The sequence below is a fragment of the Ricinus communis genome, chromosome 2, assembly GCF_019578655.1.
Source record: "Ricinus communis isolate WT05 ecotype wild-type chromosome 2, ASM1957865v1, whole genome shotgun sequence".
Taxonomy (NCBI): Eukaryota; Viridiplantae; Streptophyta; class Magnoliopsida; order Malpighiales; family Euphorbiaceae; genus Ricinus; species Ricinus communis.
The window spans coordinates 9,524,848-9,547,252 of NC_063257.1; the positions used below are offsets into that span (position 1 = coordinate 9,524,848).

General features: G+C 37.4%; 7 protein-coding genes across 9 annotated transcripts; 2 read left to right on the plus strand and 5 right to left on the minus strand.

Annotated features, from left to right (window-relative positions):
- Positions 1–142: 142 nt before the first annotated feature.
- On the plus strand, positions 143–1,193 carry LOC8273033 (protein DMP3). Its single transcript, XM_025159812.2, has 2 exons — positions 143–777; positions 880–1,193. Exons 1-2 carry the CDS (start codon positions 374–376, stop codon positions 998–1,000), a joined length of 525 nt encoding a protein of 174 aa, XP_025015580.1. The 5' UTR covers positions 143–373; the 3' UTR covers positions 1,001–1,193.
- Positions 1,194–1,312: 119 nt separating this feature from the next.
- LOC8273032 (probable arabinosyltransferase ARAD1) lies at positions 1,313–5,156 on the minus strand. The gene is made up of 3 exons (XM_002533271.4): positions 3,551–5,156; positions 2,582–2,835; positions 1,313–1,955 (listed from the first exon to the last, which is right to left on the minus strand). Exons 1-3 carry the CDS (start codon positions 4,179–4,181, stop codon positions 1,404–1,406), a joined length of 1,437 nt encoding a protein of 478 aa, XP_002533317.2. The 5' UTR covers positions 4,182–5,156; the 3' UTR covers positions 1,313–1,403.
- Positions 5,157–5,167: 11 nt separating this feature from the next.
- Positions 5,168–6,792, plus strand: LOC8273031 (hevamine-A). The gene has a single exon (XM_002533270.3). It carries the CDS (start codon positions 5,788–5,790, stop codon positions 6,682–6,684), a length of 897 nt encoding a protein of 298 aa, XP_002533316.1. The 5' UTR covers positions 5,168–5,787; the 3' UTR covers positions 6,685–6,792.
- A 624-nt stretch (positions 6,793–7,416) lies between these two features.
- LOC8273030 lies at positions 7,417–10,232 on the minus strand. Of its 3 annotated transcripts, XM_048371038.1 has the most exons (3): positions 10,059–10,232; positions 8,865–8,889; positions 7,417–7,940 (listed from the first exon to the last, which is right to left on the minus strand). In XM_048371038.1, exon 3 carries the CDS (start codon positions 7,905–7,907, stop codon positions 7,605–7,607), a length of 303 nt encoding a protein of 100 aa, XP_048226995.1. In that variant the 5' UTR covers positions 7,908–7,940; positions 8,865–8,889; positions 10,059–10,232; the 3' UTR covers positions 7,417–7,604. The 3 variants fall into 3 exon arrangements, with proteins under 3 accessions (XP_048226995.1, XP_015583347.1, XP_015583346.1); XM_015727861.3 differs by lacking the exon at positions 8,865–8,889 and having other exon boundaries at positions 10,059–10,230; XM_015727860.3 differs by lacking the exon at positions 8,865–8,889 and having other exon boundaries at positions 10,029–10,230.
- Positions 10,233–11,431: 1,199 nt separating this feature from the next.
- Positions 11,432–11,899, minus strand: LOC125369240 (E3 ubiquitin-protein ligase AIP2-like). The gene has a single exon (XM_048371246.1). It carries the CDS (start codon positions 11,897–11,899, stop codon positions 11,432–11,434), a length of 468 nt encoding a protein of 155 aa, XP_048227203.1.
- A 5,847-nt stretch (positions 11,900–17,746) lies between these two features.
- On the minus strand, positions 17,747–18,635 carry LOC8273028 (E3 ubiquitin ligase BIG BROTHER-related). The gene has a single exon (XM_002533267.3). It carries the CDS (start codon positions 18,568–18,570, stop codon positions 17,887–17,889), a length of 684 nt encoding a protein of 227 aa, XP_002533313.1. The 5' UTR covers positions 18,571–18,635; the 3' UTR covers positions 17,747–17,886.
- A 1,742-nt stretch (positions 18,636–20,377) lies between these two features.
- On the minus strand, positions 20,378–21,429 carry LOC8273027 (E3 ubiquitin-protein ligase AIP2). The gene is made up of 2 exons (XM_048371247.1): positions 20,982–21,429; positions 20,378–20,796 (listed from the first exon to the last, which is right to left on the minus strand). The coding sequence occupies exons 1-2, from the start codon at positions 21,427–21,429 to the stop codon at positions 20,378–20,380; spliced, it is 867 nt and encodes a 288-aa protein (XP_048227204.1).
- Positions 21,430–22,405: the final 976 nt, after the last annotated feature.

Below are 22,405 nucleotides of genomic sequence, written 5' to 3' on the forward strand. Positions count from 1 at the left end.
TTGCACACTAAAAGGATTAGCTGTTTTAAGCTGATCAAATATGTTGTGTATAGTAGGAGTCTCTTTCCTGTTGTAATTATTTGAACACTTTCTGCAATAAGCTTCTCTTTGAATTGTCCTTAAGAACTTGGGTTTATGCCAGGAAAAGAGTAGAATTTTGGCCAATAGGCTGAATAGACATTTCTTGGGAATTTAAGTGGGACAGAATTGAAGATAGCAAGATCCAGGCACAAGGTAAAGAATCGCTCGCCTGAAGTTGCTCCTTAATTCAACAAAGAATCCATCTTTTTACACGCGCATAAGCTTGCTCTTAAATCCATGCCTTTTTATTTACCCCAACCATTCAAATTCTTCAGCAAACTACTCTCTGAAGATGGACAGTTCAAACAGGCAAGATCTCATTCAAAGTTGTGAGGGTAGCGAAGATTATTATTATCCTAGAGATGATTACCCTGATGAGTCTCATTACCTGTATCTAATCAATGCAATCCTAAGCGGCACTGCTAGGCTCAATGTTCTCTTGCCAACTGCTACGATCCTTGCTTTCACCATTTTCGCTCCTCTGCTGACCAATGATGGCGAATGTGGTCCTTTGAACCGCTGGCTGATGGGTGTTTTCTGGGGTCTTCTGGCGGCCTCCTGTATCTTTTTTACATTCACAGATAGCTTTCGAACATCGACCGGTAGGTTGTCATATGGGATGGCAACATTCAGAGGGATATGGACCTTCAACGGAGGCAGGAAGAGACCGAGTGTGCCATCAGATTATAGGCTGAGGTGGGCTGATCTCTTCCATGCCTCACTTTCCATGATTGCATTTCTTGCTTTTGCTGGGTCGCATTCTGACGTTGTGAAATGTTACTATCCAACAATGTCTAGGAAAGTGATCAACATTGTTCCTCTCGCAATTGGGTTCGTGATCAGTGTTCTGTTCGTGTTGTTTCCTTCCAAGAGAAGAGGAATTGGGTACCCCTTCTTGCTGCTAAGAGATAGATGCTGAACTTTTGTTTTCCTGGCATACAAACGCATAGATAATGCTTACACCTTTGAGTTATTTCCTTTAGTTCAGTGAATCCAACTGTGCCATATTTACAAGATTGTTTAGAAACCCGGATACTGATTTCCTAATATGGAATCTGAATTTTACTCTTGTTTGCTATAACCATTGAGAACTAGATGCAAAATTGCCAGAATTAATACTTGATTAAACAATTTAATTTAAAAGTCAGAGAGAATGAAAGTAAAAAAGGAGAGGGTGCATATGTTTGATAATCCTTCGACATTGCTGGATTATGAAAGAGAACAAAAGACATGCATAAAATAACACATTCAGACGATATGAGATTGATTGGCCTTATAAAACAACAAATTGTCTCAAAAGATGAAAAAAATGTGTAATTGTTTCAGGTACAGTGGCACCGCAAAGGAATTGATACACCTGCTGGTTTCCTCTTCTCTCGAACTATGGCTTCCTTAATAATGGGCAACTTTTGATGGACCTTTTTCCATATGTGATTGACTGCACCATTTGGAGGAACTGGTCCAATGCCGCCAGCATAACCATTGTCATACTCGAAAATTGACTGAACTTCAGCCATTTTCTGACGAAATTCATCCCTTTGCTTTTTAGAAATGCTTTTAAGATGATCCACAAGCCAATTTGGTTTTAGGGCATCATCAACTGCCATGAAAACTGAGAACTCCAAGTAATCCACTATCCCTTCGAATGGGAGCTCGATGTTGTCACTGACAATAATTGGGATACAGAGACTTTGGATGGCATCAAAAAGTCGGCAAGAAGTGGGGGTGTCACCAGCTGGGTGCAAACAGAACTCTGATGTTCTCATTCCTTTAATTGACTGCTCTCTTCCAGTGGCATTGGGGAAGCCTTCTTCCATGATAACCCCAGGCTCATTAACCAACAAGTCCCACAATTTTTCACGAACCATACCTCCCTGTTGACAAAAAGAAAATAATATATCACCTACAGAATGAAGTAAATTGAAAGCCATTTACATAAGAATAGAAGTTTGAAAGAATTAGCCATACTTTTTGGTACAAAAGAAAAAATGAAAAAGAGCATCAGACAGGTAAGAGGAACCAATAGTTAGTCTAATATTTGATGGAAAGAAATAATAAAAAATTGCAGCTATTTTGAAATGACTAAGGATCCCAAAGTAAATCTAAACCTAGTGATTCAGAGAAAAACTGAAATGAAAGTCGCCCATAAGGTTTTCTTTGAGCTCAGAACAAAGCACTCAATGTCACTCTGTAACACCATTCATAGAAGATGATTATCCCTAATTAGACAGAAGAGAGTGTAAAGAGAAAGAAGTTTCTAAGCAAATGTTACATTGAACAGGATGTTCTCCACATTGAAGTTAGAGTGTCAAATAAGCAGTAATAACAATAGCAGCAGCAAACAAGCTACGAAGATATGAACTCTAATATGCCCTTTTTGAACTAAGCTAATTCTCAAAACAGAACATGTAATCTTAAGCATAGCTAATGGAAATATACGTGAGAAAACGTTGTCTTATATCAGATGCCTAAACAAATGGGTTAGGCAATAGATACTGACCCGATGCCGATATTTGGCCCCTTTAAAATAAAGAAGTGTCTGGCGTTTCTTGTTCTCTGACAAGGGCAATTGAGGAAGCAGATGTGTGTATGGAACAATTACATCTTTCAGCAAAGAAACTTGTGTATGTCGTATCATATTTGATGAGTTACCATCAGATGATTTTGAGTCGAGCCTATACCACCCACCAAAATCTACCACCAGGAGAACAGCCGGTGCTATCTCAGCTCTTACATGCCACATTGCTACGGGGTCTGCCAAAGAATGCTTCAAGTTTTAACATAACCTGACAATTCAGAGACTAAATCATAAGCTACTAAACTATACAGAACATATCTTTTTCTTTTGTTGCATCATCAATAGGAAACAAAAGCATCAGTGCATACAGCACAGACAAATACCACGCCTGGGGAAAAAAGGTTGTGAATATCATCAAGCAAAAAATGAGGCGAAATTTATGCAGAAAAACATTTGATACCCAAGGACCCACCCTTTTTCATGTGAAAATGGAGAACAAGCTCTGTTTGCTAAATCCTAATGGTTTATATATTGAGTCAAATCAAACGCAAAAATGTTAAAGCACAAAGAAGAGCCAAGAGAAAATTATAAAACACCAAAATCACTTTGAAATATAGCAACGAGCCTGTAAAATTAATTCTTTTAGCAGCTCAAACCAAAGAACCTTCCAGTCACACTACAAAATAAAGACCTGATATTAAATATAAAACCAAGTACCTGTAAGGGTATATACCACAGACAAGAAATATACTACTGATCACACACCCTCATTCATTACATTAGATCTTAAAAAAGTAATAACTTTAAAGGAATTGCAACCTTAAACCAACATCAATTATCATATTACATCAACTAAAACCAAAACAAATGATCTCTTCGAACTCCCTAACCATCAAAGATCCAATCAAACTAAATCAAACCCAATGTGTAAAAAGTTAAAAAAAACACTACCTGTAAGAACAAAGACATGATCTTTACCACCTGAGCGTTTCCAAGCATCAGAACTTTTCACAAACTCAATGACCTCTTTCTGTCGTTTATAATCTTCATTTCCTTCTTTTTTCCTAAAAGTACCTTCCCCTCTTGCAAGTTCCATCTCGGCACTCAAAGTAGCGAAAAATGGCACAAAAACAACATCAGCTTGATTAAAATCAAAAACCCTTTTAGCAAAAGATTGGGATCTTAGATTCTCTGGGGTCATAAGATCACCCATGATCCAATACTCTGCACTATACTGCTTGATCAACGGACTCTCAGGGTAAGGAGGCAATTTGGAGGTTTTCTGCAAATGGACGGGTCCCCTTTGGGGATGGTGATCTGGGTCGGAGCTAATTCGGGTATCGGGTTTAGAAGTGGACCAGTATTGATCAAGGAGGCCATAGTTGAAAGATCTAGGGAGGTCTGCTAAGTACACTTTGATGGAATCTTTAGAGGGTTGACGGTTGTTCTGGGGATCTGGAAAAGATAGGTTCTTCGGGCTAGAGAGGAGTAACCACAAAAGGGAGAAGAAAAGGGAAATGCTAATGAATGTGAGAAAGAGAGAAGGGATTGAGCATTGCAGATGAATGTTCTTTGGAGGCATTTGTTGCTGTTTTGGGTTTTGAGTTTCTGATTTGCTCAACTGTATTTCATGCTTACTTAAAAAAGAAAAGAAGATTTGTTTAAATATATATACATAATGAAAATTAAAGTTAAATGCTTTTAAACTACAGTAGATATCCTACAATAAATAAATTCTTTTGATCTCTCTAGCTATTATATTATGCTCTTATTAACATAAGCTTCTTTTTTTTTTTTTTTTCCCCAGGTAATACCTTTCCCATCTATATATCTTTCTTTTGTCACAAATCCAAAATCAAGATTTTAAATCTTGACATCTAAACATATCAGTGTGAGTTTGAATTTCATGAAAAAGAAATTCTGAAATGATTTGATATGTAGTCTATACATTTTTTCTTTAACTGAATGATTCTATTCATATAACATGGGTTATAAAGGAAAAAAGTCACTGCACTACAAACCCACCCGTTACACAGTTCATAATCAAAAGAAACCCAGGAAACAAATATCAACAATAAAATAAGATGAATGCCATAGATTTGCTGAAACTCATCGTGAATACTAGACTCCATGTTGGCTTGTTGAAATGCCATGGGCTGGAAAGAGCAAACTTGAGACAGAGCTCAATAATCCGCAGAACAGTAATGGGTATGGCAAATCCATTTAGAACTTGCTCTCTTCGTTAAGAGAAAAATAACGGATAAAATATTTAAATTTCGGATAGGCTAAATCAAATATTTTCCTTGAAAGATGTTAATCTTGAAGCTTCAAGATACTAAGATTAGAGACCATCATAAAGATGGCAGACAAAATACTAAAGCTACATATGCGTCTCCTAAAATCTAAGAGAAGAACTAACTTAGTGTCCATGAGAAATAAGATAAACGAAGAGAAACACGTGCTGGGGGTTGTCACCGGTGGGTTGTCACCGGTGGGTTGTCACCGGTGAGAAGTCCGGTAACAACCCCCAGATCTGAAAAATTGAGAGAAAAGTGGAGAGAGAGAGAGAGAGAGAGAGAGAGGGTTCTTTTACATGTATCTTGTAGTCTGGACACTTGGACACGTGATGTGATGTAGTCTCTCCAATGGAGGGCACTTGAGTGTATATTTCACCATGTCTCTTAGCTGTTGTCTTGCTTATCTTCTCTGTTGCATCTCCATTCTTGCAGTCCTACAAGAACATGTCTTTGTCATATGCAATTTAACTACTTTCATTTTCCAGAATTTAATAGATTCTGTAGTTCCAATACTTCGGTCACTTAATAATGTCTTGCAGCAGATGGCTAAAGCAGATGATGATTCATAAGAGAAGAGGCTAAAAACTTAAAGACAAATTAGGCAAAGGACAAAAGCTAAAAGGCATGCCAACTTTCAGAATAGCATGTTTCTAGCTTCAAACATTTCGTCTGCGGGGACCTGGAATCAACATTTTCTATGCAATTCTAGACAATGTAACTGTTCAGGCAAGGCATCATTGGCATAGAAAAAATTCTATGAACTAGATTAGAATTCTCCATTCTACTATAAAAACCTTGTTTCTCCTAATCCATAGCAGGGCAAGAAGTAAAATATCTAATCCCAAATAGGTATTTGTCAGCAAATCAATATATAGTGTTCCATAACTTCAAATGGCATTCCAATCGGCAATCACATTGTCAATTCTCACCTTAGCATTGCTGATGCTAGCAGCAGGTTCTGATGCTGGTGGAATAGCAATCTACTGGGGTCAGAATGGAAATGAAGGTACTTTAGCAGAAACTTGTGCCACAGGAAACTATGACTTTGTCAACATAGCTTTTCTATCATCCTTCGGTAACGGTCAGACTCCTATGATTAACCTTGCTGGTCATTGTGATCCATACAGTAATGGTTGCATTGGGTTAAGTTCTGATATAGAATCATGTCAATCCAAAGGCATTAAAGTAATCCTGTCTATTGGAGGAGGTGCTGGTGGTTATTCCCTAGCTTCTGCAGATGATGCTAGACAAGTTGCAACTTACCTATGGAACAACTTCTTGGATGGAACTTCGTCGTCCCGTCCGCTTGGCCCTGCTGTTCTTGATGGAATTGACTTTGACATTGAAGGAGGAACAGGCTTGTACTGGGATGATCTTGCAAGGTACCTTTCAGCATATAGCAGCAAAGGAAAGAAAGTGTACTTAACTGCAGCTCCTCAATGCCCGTTTCCTGATGCTTGGGTAGGAAAAGCCCTGAATACAGGCCTTTTCGATTACGTTTGGGTTCAATTCTACAATAATCCTCCTTGCCAATACTCCTCTGGTGAAGTTACCAATCTTGAAGATGCATGGAAGCAATGGATTTCAGACATTCCAGCCACCGAGATTTTCTTGGGCTTACCTGCATCTCCTGAGGCAGCAGGAAGTGGCTTCATTCCTGTACCTGATCTAACTTCCTCTGTGCTTCCTGCAATCAAAGGATCTACCAAGTATGGAGGAGTGATGTTATGGTCCAAGTACTACGATGACCAAAGTGGATATAGTTCTTCCATCAGGAGCCATGTCTAAGCTGTTAAATCAGTCTTCACTGATGTGTATGGCGACTTGAGTTCCTAATAGCACTTCTATATGTGTAACCTTATATTTTGTATTAATAAATATATTACATTATTATCAGTTTTCTTTTGCATTTTCAATATATCTGCTGCTAAGTTTCAACTACTTACAGTTAAATCCTTCCAATTTCAAGAGAAGAATTCATGTAAGAGGTACAAACATGACTTTCTCAATTTTGGAAACAACTTTCACTCTCCTTTTCTGGGTTGTATATGAGAAAGATTCCGCATTGAAGCAACACAAGAATCTATATATAAGATTAAGACCAAGCAAAAGTACAACCGACTGGTTTTGAAAATCTTGGTTCATTTTATCTGTCAACTAAGAATTCTGAAAGATCAAACAATAACTTATGCATACATATTCACTCAATATAATTCTCAACAAAAACTGGTTGATAAACTCCTTTCTTGGACAAGGTAGCCACAAACAAAAATTATAATCAATGTTTGTCTTTCATTGCATCCACCTGCAACCCATCCCAGAAAAGACATTTCTACCTGTTGCCTGCATAACCATGAATTCATGCTTAATAATTGATTCAGAGACAAAACTGGTCTGAACTTCTTTGCTTAACTTGTTATGGAGATAATCCAAGACCACAACATAACTTGAATATAGCCAAAAATCAAGTTACACTGGCCTGAAACCCACTTTTACCATGAAAGATGACTGCCAATGGTATACAAGAAGAGAAGAAATATGTACCTTCTTATTGAATTTCCTAAAATTAGTGAGTGCAAATTCTCAAACTCTTCAAAGTGGAAAAGTAGGTTCAATTGCACCCATAATATAAATTATATGAGAAAAGATGACAACTTAAAGATCTAATTCTATCACTCTAGTGGATAATGCATCACTTCTCAAAGGATCTAAAGCACCATCATCACCCCTTCAAAGTTCCAGTCTCTAACAAGATCTCTTCTCACAGCATGGCTCCGGACTAGTCGTGGGGTTCCGGTCATTTCATTATGACTTGGATTATTTGGTTGTGGGGCCACTTTGGATGTTGATGCAGTAGAAGAGTTTCCTCTTGGAGGAGGAAGAGATAACTTTCTGGTTAAGCAGTTTCCAATGGTAGAGCATCTTCCATCACTGTCTGAACTTGAGACTGAGTAGCTTCTAAAAGAGTGTGATGGACTTTCGCTATGGCACACAAGACATGCTAGGCTCATATTGGTCCTTGACTACCTCCAGATCAGCTATCTCTGCTCCAATACACAGTAAATGCCAACGTCAAACAAAAGAAAATATCAAATCTGACAACCAAAAGTTGACATGCTGTAAAAAGGAGATTGGGTGCTACAAGCATGTGTATATCACCCATACTCTTGTACAAAATCGTAAATCCTATCTCTCATAAACCAAAAGCATGTCAGTTGTTAATGGTAATTTGAAGAAAAATCAATTTGGCCTTGAGATAGTTGGTGACTTGTTTTTTATTATTTAGATTTTCACCTTTAAAACAAACAAGCCTTTATATTTTATAACTCTCTTGCTTCTGTTCTTATAAGGGAAGGTAATGTGGCTCATTTTGGCTAAAGCCTGCTCCACAATCCTCATTCCATACTAAAAAAAAATACAGTCAAGAAAATCCTACTTTTTGTCTGAAGTTGTGTTCTTGTTACATATAGGGAGCCCTACTAGGGTCTTTTGCTTCACATATTGCAAGCATCAAACGGGTGCAGTTTCTAAAGTCTCAGTTTTCCTAAAGAGTATTTTAGGTCCCATGTTTAGACTCTTTGCCAAAGCAAGCAAAAGCTATCAGAATGGTGAGGATAAGGGAATCAGAAGTAAGGATGCCTTAAGGGTGACTCACTACTATAAATAATTACGTGTTACTAGAAATTTTCTTATATAATGTAAGAGCCCCAACCGTACATGTAATAGAAGGCAAAGTCTATTGCAGAGCAAGGTCACATGACAAGGGCGCTAGGTTCAAACATGAATAGTGCCTCAAAAAGTAATTCTTAGAAAATTTAATTGCAGTAAGCCTATAGCCATAAATTATTCACAAAATAGCAATAAAAATCAGGTGTATTTTTATGCAACATTAAGGTCCCTGACACTTTCAAACTGCCAATTTAAGTTAGTTGAAATCCAGAACTAGATACATGACAGCGAGAAAGTACCTAATGCTTCCAGGACCAGCCATTTCTGCACTAAGATTATGAAATACTGCATCAACTTGGATTGTTGCATAATGGCGAAAAAGATACAAGGTTGACAAAGCACTTAAAACAGCAGAGCTAGATTGGCAACAATTTATATGATTTGTGCCATGCAGTAAGATAACCAATGTTTCCAATGGCCTCAAATGGGAAATCATCCCAGCTACTAGTTCAGGTTCCTGAATTAGAGACCTGATGCTGAGGTCTATCTATATGTTAATGTAGTTTACTTCAGAAGCTAAACATATCAAACCAATATCAAGAACGATATCTAAACCAACAAACTACATTTTTACTGAAATGAACACAACGAAATTTAGTTTCATCTCTAAGGTGAACAATACTCTGTTTATGGTCCTAAAATAAATGATGACCTATTCAGAAAGCACGAAAAAACAACCTAGTCACACAACAAAATAGGTGAGTTAGGCAGAGACTAAAGAACAGATTAAAGCTCTCATGAATTTACTGATTTCAGAGGCTTACCCCCTTGATTTTCTTACAAATTACATCATAATTCAATTTGCCAAATTCATTACATTGGTTACACTTATACCTAATGCAAAACTAGCATGCAACACAGAATTATAAAATAAAATCAACATCCAAATCATTCTTAATGAATATTACCAAAAGTGGGTTCTGGTAGAAACACACAAACACACGAATTACACCACTTCTGCAAGCAAAGCACTTCTCCTACATCTTATAAATGATCTAAATATTTAAATACCAAGTGCTCATATTTGATACAGCAATAGCCCAGAAGAACATGTGACAAACATAGTCTTGGGCATTAAACAAAGTCAATCTTAATCAAAACAGAAAAAGAAATGGCAATTCAACACTGTCCATTAACCATTCAACCCTAAACCGCAATTAAAATAAAGGGATCACAAGGAAACCCATATACAAAATATAATCAATTCAATCCAAAATATGGCAAAATTCAGAAACAATGGGTCCCACCAACAAAATAAAAGCTGAGAATTCAGAAAGTCTATGTTTGGTGAATGCACAATACACAATAAATAAAACACATGCATAAACAACACCTGTAAATGAAGAAGACAAGAGGATCTAAGAAGAAAATTATACAATGATTAAAAGAGACAGAAACTTAACAGGTAAGAGACTGAAATCCAAGAAATAGACCTTAAAGATTGGAACTTTGGTGATGGCAAGGTTGTATTCTATGTGAATCCTGGGAACATAAAAGAAGAGGAGCGTCTATGACACGAGCAGAGCTGTGCGTGTAAATGGGTTCCTAGAAGAATGGCCAATCATCAGCTTCCTTGTCAGGAGCGAAAGATAAGGAGGGCCCATAACTTTCTTTCAGTCTGCTTTTTGTTATGATGGTGGTGAATCACAAAAGTAGAATCTGTAAGTCAACTCTCGAGTCTTTTTAAAAGAAAACAAAGAAAAAAAGGCATTTGGGCTTAAGAAATTATCTACCATCTCTCGTCTTGGTACAATTAAAACCTCAAAACTTTTCAAAACAGAATGTTCGTAGTTTTTTTGTCGTTTTTCATGGAAGCTTAAGAAATTAACATCAGTGAGAATTTCCTTTTTTTCTAAAAAAAATCATAGCCATAGATCAATCAAATGACTTTTATTTATTTTGAAAATAGCAAAAAGATTTTACTAAACAATAGCATGAACATCATTGGAAAGCATAACCTGCAAGATTGTGAGCAACTACATTTGCAAGCCTTGAAACATAACTAAATGAACAAAATAAAAACATGAGGAATTAAAGCAAGAATGTGTTCTGAATAATAAGAACACCCAAAAAAAGAGCGATCAAAACAGGATTGATTCTGGAGAGCTCAACAGTCGATTTCAGGACTAGTTGAAGACCATGATAAATAGCCCAATCTTCGCCAATTTTCAGGGCTGCACTCTATCTTGAACCAGTAGCATGCAGAGGCCAACACTTTTCCTTTAATTATTATTTCGAAAAATTTACACCATATCTATGGCCAGCTTTTCCAAAAAAATTGCAGCATCAACTAGTTGAAACTGAGTAACTCTGTCAGATTGCAGTGATAAATAGATAATCATGGATGAAACTGAGCCATATAACTCCAATGAGAGGACCCAATGTAAAGATAGTTAATTTGCAGTACTAATTGTATCAGCAGGAATAAATGATTTTTGAACTAATACATATTTAAAACGACATTATATTCGTGGAGCAAGCTTAAATTTATACAAGAATTACCAAATGTAACATCTATATCTGATATACTACAGAGCTATAGTTAATTAATCTGTAATAATTAATAGTATCAGTAGTACTGCAATCAAAATGGTAATTAAATCCTTCAACCTAGTAACAAATTACAAGAGCTCAAGAAAAACAGAAATGAAATGATAAAGATATTCGTTAAGCATATCAAAAATTAAGAGAACAAACAGCAGAGAAAATATAGCTACAATTAATTTACTGTAACTATTCAAGAACATTAATGTATGTGAATTAACAGAAAGTGTATATTCAGATCAATGCAACCTATTTAATTAATTTAATCCTTCACTTCGTATAGACAAATGGGGCATGAATTACGATTCTCCAACCAGCGAAAGATACACCTTTCATGAAATATATGGTTGCAGGGCATCTTGATTAGCTCCACACCATCACAAATTTCCTCCAAGCAAATCGGACAGTCATCGCCACTTCTCCCCGTCGCCGCAAAATGCCTTCCATTCTTCAACTTCTCAAGCATGGGAATTGATACACCATGTCCTCGTATGGGTTCTTCTGCCCCAAGATGATCTTCCAAGGATTCTATAAAAAACAGCCCATCCTCTACCATCGCCAGACAACGAACTACCTCTTGCATGTCATGACATTCTTCGGAGACAAACTCAACATCAGCCACCACATAAAAATCCAATAATTCAGCCTGCTGTTGCTCATTGTTGTTAACCATCAGAACAAACATGGCAGCGGTCTTTTCGCACAGCACCACGCAACTCTTCGCCAACATTGAAGGAAGAAAGCAAGGAATCAAGATAACGAGTATTAGGATGAATCTGGAAGGTAAAGGAAGAGGAAGTTGCCGTTGTTTCAGAGTCGATAAAAAAAACAACTCCTTCGAGATTTCTCATGAATCTGTTATGCTTGTAGTGGAAGTTAAGGTCAAGAGAGAACATGGGTTGTTGCTGTTCTTGCGGTTTGGACATGGGTGATGAGCATAAAGAACGTAGGTTTAGGTTAACATGAAAATTGAGAGTGAATGAGTGAGAGAGTGAAGCCATAACGAGAGTGAGTGAGAAGAAAGAAAGAAGAACGAAAGATAGATGTGTTACTTGATCAGGATGTTGAGGAACCAACAGTCTTTACTGTTGGTCAAGGCCTTAGTTCTGATCATCACTGGCCTAAAATTAGGGAAAAGGAGTAACCTTTCTTTCCTAGGAAAAAAAATATTACTTCTAGTTCTCCCAAAGTTAGAAAGGAACGTTGGAAATAAACAGAGATAGCAATAGAACCGTTATAATCACAAGCTTGTATATAACAGAATACAAACCTCACATGTAATCTCAGAATACTAATGTATATCATCATAGATTAATAATAATCAACATTTTACAGTTTTTACATGGTATCAGAGCAGGCTTGATCCTGTCATCCCCTACCAACTCAAACCCACACAAAATCAATTTCTTTCGCCATGTCTCACAGTGATATCACAAAATTAACAAATACTGTGTTAAAAGGCAATCAAAACTATTTTGAATGGTCGAAGTCAGTCTACATCAGCCTAAGTGGCAGGAAGAAATTAGGGTTCATCACAGGGACCCTAAGCAGACCTCAACCAACAAATCAAGAAATGGAGGCAGTTGAGGAGTGGTAGACGACAGACCATTTGGTCATGTTGCTGCTCACTAACACTATGGAGCCTTAGATAGCAAGGCTATGCATGCTATTAGAATCTTCACAGGCAATATGGCATAAAGTAAAAGGCCTCTACGGCCATGAACAAAATTATGCTCACATTTTTCATCTCAAGCAGGAATTAGCCCAGATTAAGCAAGAAAATCAAACAAGCTCAAGCTACGCAACGGAAATCTTGACCAGATGGGAGGAACTGCAAAGTTACCTCCCACTGACCATTGACCCAGAAGAATTAAGGAAAAGAGCACAGCAAGATCTGGTTTATACTTACCTGGGCGGGTTGGATGCGAGCTATGAGGCCCTTCGATCCCAGATTCTTTTGTCAAGCCACCTTCCCTCAATAGACGCCGTCATAGCTACCATCCAACAGGAGGAGACTAGACGGACGACCATGAGTGTGCCCAGCAGCTTCGACAACACGGAAAACAGGGCCTACATGGCCCATCCCTCACACCTTCGGGAGACGACGCGAGCGAAAGGAGCGCCCGCAAGCGCCGCACGGTGTGAACACTGTGGAAGGCAGGGGCATGCGCAAGAATGCTGCTGGTACCTCCATCCAAGCTTGCGGCCAAATCTCGGCAGAGGGGAGAGAGGCAAAAATGGGAGAAGAGAGAAAGAGGAGAAAAGGAGGTTTGGCGGCGTGGGGATTGTTAACCCTAAGGGCTATAAAGACATAAGAGAAACGGGTTGTGAGAGCAACGGGTTGGTGTCTTTTAACTTACACCCGACCCGGCGACTCGACCCGACCCGACTACTGTACAACCCGACCCGACCCGGCTCACTTTGCCCAACACACTCGACCCGGACACGAACCCGGCTCCTCCGACCCGGCTGAAAAATCTCAGCTTAGAGACTTAATTTCTCAACTTCAAACAATTGTTCAGCTCTAGCAGTCCCGTGGGTCAGGTTCGGTTTCTAAAAATTACATAAAATCATTAAATTCTTCTCGAGATTGGATCATTGACTCCTGGGCAACGGATCACATGACTTGGGATGCAACAAAATTGCAAAATTTTGTTCCTACCCATTCGCAACATGTGATCGTTGCCAACGGAAATCAAGCTAAACTCTCTGGTATTGGCTCCTCTCAGTTATTGCATACAAATATTCCTGATATTCTTTTCCTACCTAATTTTAAATCTAATTTATTATCTGTCGGAAAAATCACTAGGACTCTTAATTTTAATATTATATTCTCACTATCTGAAATGTTCTTTCAGGATCGCATTACAGGGAAGATGATTGGTGAGGGTCGTTTTGAACATGGCCCGTATTATCTCACAAATTCTCCCAATTAGTGTTTTGCCTCGACCATCCCTGTTAATCAACAAATGTTGCTTCATCGGCAGTTTGGACATCTGTCTGATAGAGTGTTAAATCAGTTATTTTGTTTAAAAATAAACTCTCATTGTTGTGATATTTGTAAATTTGCTAAACACACTAGATTACATTTTCCTTTATCTTCCACCATATCTCAAGATATGTTTGATTTGATTCACTCTGACGTTTGGGGACCTGCCCCGTCACTTCATACAATCACTTTCGCTATTTTGTCACATTTATTGATGATCACTCTCGTACTACTTGGGTGTATTTACTCAAAGGAAAAAATGAAGTTTTTACCTGTTTCCAAAACTTTTGTAATTTTATTCAAAATTAGTACAACGCCAAAATTAAAATTTTTCGTTCCGACAATGGCACTGAGTACGTGAACAAAATTTTTTTAGATTTTTTCTCCACTCACGGAATTTTACACCAAACCACCTGTATTTACACTCCTGAACAAAATGGGGTTTCTGAACGAAAAAATCGTCACCTTCTTGAAGTCACTAGTTCATTACTTTTTCAAAATCATGTTCCCCATATTTTTTGGTCTGATGCCCTCCTAACCGCTGCTTATCTCATCAACCGATTACCTAGCCCTAGACTCAAAAATCTCAGTCCACTAGAAGTTCTCAAAGGACGAAAAATAAAATTAGGACACATTCGTGTTTTTGGTTGTACTGTTTTTGTCCACATTAGGCGTCATCATAAATTTGACAGCAGTTCTATCAAAACTGTGTTTCTAGGATACTCCTCTGAAAAAAAAGGGTATAAATGTTATGACCCTTCCAGCCTCAAGTCCTATATCTCCCGGGATGTGTCATTTGATGAATACTCCCCTTACTTCACTCCTCCTCCCAATCATGGTTCCTCTACTTTATTATTTCCGGATAACTCTTATTTTTTGACACCTTCGGGACGCGCATCGACCTAGAGCACATCTCTGATGCTATCACCGAAGCAACTCCTTCAGGGGGAGCAACTATGCCACCAGGAGAGCTCACTACCGAGGCAATTTCTTCAGGGGGAGAGACTGTGCCACAAAGAGAAACAATTGCCCTATGAAGGTCATCTCGACTGATCAGACCCCCTACCAGGCTAAGGGACTATATGTCCCATAAGGTGTTGTATCTAATCCAACACTTCATTAGTTATACTTCAGTATCAAAACAGTACAAGGCTTACCTAGAAAAACTCACCACTCACACTGAGCCATCCTCCTTCTATGAAGCTAACATTAATCCCAATTGGTGTAAAGCCATGAAGGAAGAACTTCAGGCTTTAGAAAAGAATGGCACATGGGACATTATCACCTTGTCTCAAAATAAAAAACCTGTGGGGTGTAAATGGGTATATAAGATTAAGTATAAATGCGATGGCACCATTGAGCGATACAAGGCTAGGTTAGTTGCAAAAGGATTCACTCAGACTTATAGGGTAGACTATCAGGAAACCTTTGCTCCTGTAGCAAAAATGAGTACTGTTTGCATATTGTTATCTGTTGCTATTAATTCAGATTGGAGTTTGTTCCAAATGAACGTAAAGAATGCCTTTCTCCAAGGATTGCTAGACGAAGAAGTCTATATGACTCTTCCCCCTGGTCTCAAGTCTTCTTCAACTCATTCCTTGGTATGTAAGTTAAAAAAGGCTATCTATGGATTAAAGCAATTCCCAAGAGCATGGTACGCCAAGCTAAGTCATTTCTTGTTAAAAATTAATTTTCATAAGTGTGCTTCGGATTTGTCTATGTTTGTAAAACACACTCACACATCCACTATTATTATTCTGGTTTATGTCGATGACATTATCATAACTGGTAATAATAATGAAGAGATTGAAAAGGTAAAGCTAAATCTAAAAGGAGAATTTGATATCAAAGATTTAGGTCAACTATCATACTTTCTAGGGATAGAAATCGCCAAATCACATAAAGGCTTATTTCTGTCTCAAAGAAAATATGTTCTTGATCTATTAAAAGAAACAGGAAAAATAGGAGTAAAACCTACAAATACCCCAATGGAGACTAAAAACAAACTAAATTTAGAAGATGAGGAACCTTTAGACAACATAGGAAGTTATCAGCGTCTAGTAGGAAAACTGATATATGTAACCGTCACTAGACCTGATATTGCCTATGCTGTAAGTATGGTAAGCCAATTTATGCATGCCCCACGCACCTGTCATCTGGACGCCATCGACAGAATCCTCAGATATCTCAAAGGCACTCCAGGTCAAGGTATATGGATGAAAAATAATAATGATGCTAACACTATAGTTGGTTTCTCTGATGCAGATTGGGCTGGAAGCTGTGACAGAAAATCAACCTCTGGGTTTTGCATCTTCGTGGGAGGAAACTTAGTAGCTTGGAAAAGCAAAAAGCAAACCGTAACAGCAAGATCGAGTGCAGAAGCAGAATATAGAGCAATGGCGTCAACAGCTAGCGAACTCATCTGGATCAAACCAGTGCTTACCGATATAAAAGTAGGATGCAAAAACCTAATGAAAATGTACTGCGATAATCAAGCAGCCAGGCACATTGCATCAAATCCTGTCTTTCATGAACGAACCAAACATATTGAAGTGGATTGTCACTTCATAAGAGAAAAAGTTCAGTATGGAAAAATTGAAACGCCATTCATCAGAAGCCATGAGCAACTGGTGGATATCTTTGCAAAGGCCCTAGATAAATCAAATCATCAAAACCTCCTTAGCAAGATAGGTTCCATCAACTTATTCAAACCCACCTTGAGGGGGAGTGTTGAGGAACCAGAACAAATCCAAGTCAGCAAGGACCAACAGTCAAGAATTGTTAGTAAGAACTAACACTGTTGGTCAAGACCTCAGTTCTGATCATCACAGACCTAAAATCAGGGAAAAGGAGCAACCTTTCTTCCCTAGAGAAGAAAGGTCACTTCTACCTCTCCCAAAGTTAGAAAGGAACGTTGGAAATAAACAGAGATAGCAATAGGACCGTTATAATCACAGGCTTGTATATAATAGAATACAAACCTCACATGTAATCTCAGAATACTAATATACATCATCATAGATCAATAATAACCAACATTTTACAGTTTTCACACATGATGCATTTATATAACTTTCTTTTTCCTGAAATCTATCCGAAATCCGAAATCCATACTGAATTGGGAATTATTTTGAGCCGGTGGATTACTTGCAATTAATCTTGGTGTTTATTTGAGTCGGTCATCTATATAACTTTTAGTGTTCTTTATCTATCTGTCATAAATCTTCTCTTTCCTTTATCTATTTTGATCTGGTTTCTTTTTTTTCCTGTCTTGTGGGCCTTTTTATTTTGGGGATCTAATTTTGCCCCTTGTTTCAAGCTCTGTTCCTCCTTTACCTGATAAGGAATAAAAAAACTACTAATAAAACTTTCCAATATAGCTGCGAAAAATTAGAACTTTTTAATTACTTTAGACAATTAAAGGTGGAGTAGGATTTTCTTTTTGGTCGCCATATAGAATCAACTAGTTCAAGTAACTCTGTCAAATTGCAGTGATGAATAGATAACCATGGAATGGCATTGAGCCATAGTCTCAGATAGGTAATTTTCTATACTAATTGTATCAGCAGGAAGGTTTTTGAACTAATATATATTTTATAAAACTATAGGCCAAATACATTATATTCGTGGAGCAAAACTGTAGTTTGCTTAAATTTAAACAAGTTACCGAATTTAATATCTTCATCTAATAAACTGCAGTGCTACTACTTAATTAATTAACATCAATATCAATTATCAACTTCACGTCGGCATGTAGGGCAAGTCTTTTGATTCTTCAACCAGCGAAAGATGCAGTTTTCATGAAAAATATGGGCACAGGGCATCTTGATGAGCTTAACTTCACCACCAAATTCCTCCAAACAAATAGCACAGTCATCGGATATCCCACCAGCCTCCGCCGCAGCAGCACTAAACCTCTCCTTCTTCAACTTCTCAAGGGTCGATCTCGACACGCCTCTTCTGGGTTCGTTCACATCCTCACCATCCATCATCATCACACCATCCAACATCATCATCATGGGTAACGGCTCCTGTGCGTCAAGGAACTCTTCATGGACAACCTCAATATCAGCAACAGCATGGAAACCCGGCCTGGACAAGGACATTAGGAAAGTGGCTATCTCCGGAGCCAAGAAAAGGCGTAATTCGTGGTCGACATTCAACGAAGACAGAAGCTCGTGAATTTGGGCATGGCATGTGAAAGAATGTGAGAGAGCGGAAGGCTGGAGTTGGAATAAAGCAGAAGAGGGCGGAGCAGAGTAGGACTGAGCTTCTCTTACTTGGCCTTCAGGATTTCTAAACAACCTTTTGTACTTGTAATGAAACCTAAGTTCAAGACAGAACACTGGGTTTTCTTGTTCTTGCGTTGTCGAAGGTTTAGTACCGAGGATCAGATTAACTGTTCTAGACATTATTGAACAAACAGAATTTCAAGATTTCAAGATTTTGAAGACACAAGACCATAGCCTGGTAAGTATATATATATAGGTTCCGAAATTGGCAGTTTGTTCGCGAAATCCTTTCCTACCAAGTAAAGGATTTTAGGAGATATGGATTGTGATCTCTTCTAATTAATGGACTCATAATTAAAGTTTCCTAATTCAATATGAACAAAAAGAGAAAAAAAATGACCATTAATTGGTCTGGATACACGTCCATGACTCAAAAGTTTAACCGGGTTGGTCTTTTGTATGCACCGGCCCAGTTCACACCCAAACGAAGGTCCATAAAACAAGCTCAGAATAAAATTTAATTTGGGCACTAATTTTGTCAATTATGCTCAATGTAGTTTTTTTTTTTTAAATTTAAACTTTTTAGCCGAATTATTTTATATATTTAATTCGAATTAATCATATTTTATAATAATATTTAAAATTATTTTATAATTTTATAATAAAACAATAAGTAGCTATTATTATCATTATTTTCACTGAAACTATTCTTATTTTCACTGTTTTCGGGACCACTACCACTGTAATTATTTTTTTCATCGTTGTTATTAAGAAAAAAATAATAAAAATGTTGACAAGTAGCAATATTTATTTTTTTATTATATTTTATTTAAATATTGATATATTTCTTAAATTTAAATATTAATATATTTTTAAATCTAAATATTAATATAAAAATTAATATTTTTTATTTTTTATTATATTCATTCTTTTTTCTAAAAAGTTTGTAACTCGCCTGCTCATTTTTATAATAAACAGAATTAATTTGAGTTAAAATATATTAAAATTTTGCTTAAAATACCTACAAATTTAAAAAATAGTAAAATTGAACGCGAGTAATAAAGTTAATTGTATTTTACCCCCACTCGGTTTTTTGAATCTGTCATATCCATCCCTCCTCCTATATCTTTTGATTATTTTCAATTTAGTTCTATTTTATCTCACTGAAATTTTCAGATTTCCCCCCAAGTAAATACTTTACACTATTCTCCAACTTTAGCATGAATGCTATTTGAAGATAAATCTTAACAAGCATGTCCATATCATTATTTTTCCTAAGAAATTTATTGTCATTAATGAACTTTTACAGATATGTAAAAAAGAAATATTCTAAAAATCATTAGCTAACTGGGAATTAATTAATATGTTAATTATAATGGGTCAGTTTTCACTTATAACTATCACTGGTAGCCGCCCTTGAAAGTTTATAGAATATGGAATGATATCATGTTGCTTAAAAGCCTTGTCCTTTTTTCGTTTTTCCATGCCATTATAATGCTTCAATGGCAATTCGATTAATATTGATACGCATATTTACTCTTTTTTTTCATGGAAGCTTAACAATTAACATCATTGATCAATTCCTTTCTTTTTTAAAAAGAAAATTCACAGCCGTAGATCAATCGAATAACTTCTTTTTTTTTTTTTTGAGAATATCAAAAAGGTTTTTATTAAACCATGGCATGAACATCATTGTTCACAAGATCATTGGAAAGCATGACCTGCAAGCTTATGAGCAACTACGTTTGCAAGTCTTGGAACATAACTAAATGAATCAAAATAGAACATGAGGAACTAAAGCAAGAATGTGTCCTGAATAATAAGAACACCCAAAAAGAGAGCGATCAAAACACGATTGATTCTAGAGAATTTTGAGATAGTTGATTTTAGGGCTAGTTGAAGACTAAAAAATTTATACAAGAATCTCAAATTTAGTATCTGTATCTAATAAACTGCAGTGCTGCTACTTGATTAATTAACAACAAAATCAATTATCGACTTCACGTCGACACATAGGGTGAGTCTTTTGATTCTTTAGCCAGCCAAAGATGCACTTTTTATGAAAAATATGGGGACAGGGCATCTTGATGAGCTTAACTTCACCACCGAATTCCTCCAAACAGATAGCACAATCACTGGATATTCCACAACCCTCCGCCGCCGCCGCACTAAACCTCTCCTTCTTCAGCTTCTTAAGGGTCGATCTCGACACGCCTCTTCTGGGTTCGTTCACATCCTCACCATCCATCATCATCAGCAAATCCAACATCATCCTCATTAGTAACTGTTGTTGTGCGTCAAGGAACTCTTCAAAGACAATATCAACATCAACAACAGGATGAAAAACAGAGAGAAGTTGCTCCCTGGACAAGAAGACGACGAAAGTGGCTGTATCCGGAGTCAAGGCTGTTAAATTTATGTGATCAACGAAGAGTATATTTGATATATGAATTCTGAGATTACAATATTTGAAGATTGAGTATTTATATACATGAGATGCAACAGTAGCCTAATCTATACAGGTTGCCTTATAAACTCTGTCCAATGTCCCTTTCTGTTTAAGGAAGGTTGAAGTGACTATTCCCTGTCACAGGGCTGGTTGCTCCCTTTTCCTGTTACCTGTGATGAGTAGCCCTGCACAGGCTTTTCTGCCTGTGCAATGTCTGAGGCTTCCTTTACTACTTCCTTTAGTTTACCGTCTTTAACACTCCCCCTCAAGATGGGTTCGTAGAGGTTGATCGAATCCATCTTGCTGAGAATTGTTTGGGGACTATTTTTATTAAGGGCTTTGTTAAAGATATCGGCCAGCTGATCATGGCTTCTAACGAATGGTGTTTCAATTTCCCTTGATTGTACTTTCTCTCTGATGAAGTGACAGTCCACTTCAATGTGTTTGGTACGTTCATGAAACACTGGATTGGATGCAATATGACGTGCTGCCTGATTGTCGTAATACATCTTTATAGATCCATTGCATTCGATGTTTAAGTCTTGGAGGACTTGCTTGATCAAGGTAAATTCACTAGCTGTAGAGGCCATGGCTCGATACTCAGCTTCTACACTTGACCTTGCCACAACACTTTGTTTCTTACTTTTTCAAGTCACCAAGTTTCCTCCTACGAAGGTGCAAAAACCTATGGTTGATTTTCTATCACAGCTCCCTGCCCAATCTGCATCAGAGAAGCCGACTAGGGTGTTAATGTTATTTTTCTTCATCCAGATTCCTTGCCTTGGGGTGCCCTTGAGATACCTAAGTATCCTGCCGATAGCTTTTGAGTGACTGGTACGAGGTGAGTGCATGAATTGGCCTACCATACTTATAGCATATGCAATATCAGGCCTTGTAACGGTTAGGTAGATTAATTTTCCTACCAGACGCTAATATTGACCTATGTTTGAGACAGGCTCACCATCTTCCAAATTAAGTCTGACATTGGTTTCCATTGGAGTGTTGGCTGGCTTGACTCCCAGTTTTCCAGTCTCCTTTAGTAGATCGAGGACATACTTCCTTTGAGATAAGAACAATCCTTTGTCTAACTTGGCCATTTCTATTCCAAGAAAATATGACAGTTGACCTAAGTATTTGATGTCGAATTCCTTTTTTAGACTTTGTTTGACCTTTTCAATTTCTTGATCATCATTTCCTGTTATTATGATGTCATCAACATATACAAGGACAACAATAGTATATGTATGTGTACACTTGACAAACATAGAGGAACCAGAGGTGCTTTCACTGAAATATTCAAAAGAAAAGGGCTTAATTTGGCATACCACGCTCTTGGGGGCTGTTTCAATCGGTAAATTGTCTTTTTTAGTTTACATAGCAGTGAGGAGTTTGATGTAGATTTATGGCCTGGGGGAGGAGTCATGTATACTTCTTCTTCTAAGTTACCTTGAAGGAAGGCATTCTTTACGTCCATCTGAAAAGAACACCACGGAACTCCCCCCTCACTTCACAGCAGGCAAAAAGAAAAAGCGGAATTCCCCCTTAAACATGCAATTAATTAGCCGA

Excerpts from the sequence above, each read along its gene's own strand:
- LOC8273033 (XM_025159812.2), top strand. The coding sequence starts at position 374 with ATGGACAGTTCAAACAGGCAAGATCTCATTCAAAGTTGTGAGGGTAGC. Across the intron at positions 778-879 it reads CCATCAGATTATAGGCTGAG|GAAAGTGATCAACATTGTTC; the intron begins GTGGGCTGATCT and ends AACAATGTCTAG.
- LOC8273032 (XM_002533271.4), bottom strand. The coding sequence starts at position 4,181 with ATGCCTCCAAAGAACATTCATCTGCAATGCTCAATCCCTTCTCTCTTT. Across the intron at positions 2,836-3,550 it reads TCATGTCTTTGTTCTTACAG|ACCCCGTAGCAATGTGGCAT; the intron begins GTAGTGTTTTTT and ends ATTCTTTGGCAG. Across the intron at positions 1,956-2,581 it reads GGGCCAAATATCGGCATCGG|GGAGGTATGGTTCGTGAAAA; the intron begins GTCAGTATCTAT and ends TTTTGTCAACAG.
- LOC125369240 (XM_048371246.1), bottom strand. The coding sequence starts at position 11,899 with ATGTTGGCGAAGAGTTGCGTGGTGCTGTGCGAAAAGACCGCTGCCATG.
- LOC8273031 (XM_002533270.3), top strand. The coding sequence starts at position 5,788 with ATGGCATTCCAATCGGCAATCACATTGTCAATTCTCACCTTAGCATTG.
- LOC8273027 (XM_048371247.1), bottom strand. The coding sequence starts at position 21,429 with ATGGCCTCTACAGCTAGTGAATTTACCTTGATCAAGCAAGTCCTCCAA. Across the intron at positions 20,797-20,981 it reads AAAAGGGAGCAACCAGCCCT|CCTTGACTCCGGATACAGCC; the intron begins GTGACAGGGAAT and ends TAAATTTAACAG.
- LOC8273030 (XM_048371038.1), bottom strand. The coding sequence starts at position 7,907 with ATGAGCCTAGCATGTCTTGTGTGCCATAGCGAAAGTCCATCACACTCT.
- LOC8273028 (XM_002533267.3), bottom strand. The coding sequence starts at position 18,570 with ATGTCTAGAACAGTTAATCTGATCCTCGGTACTAAACCTTCGACAACG.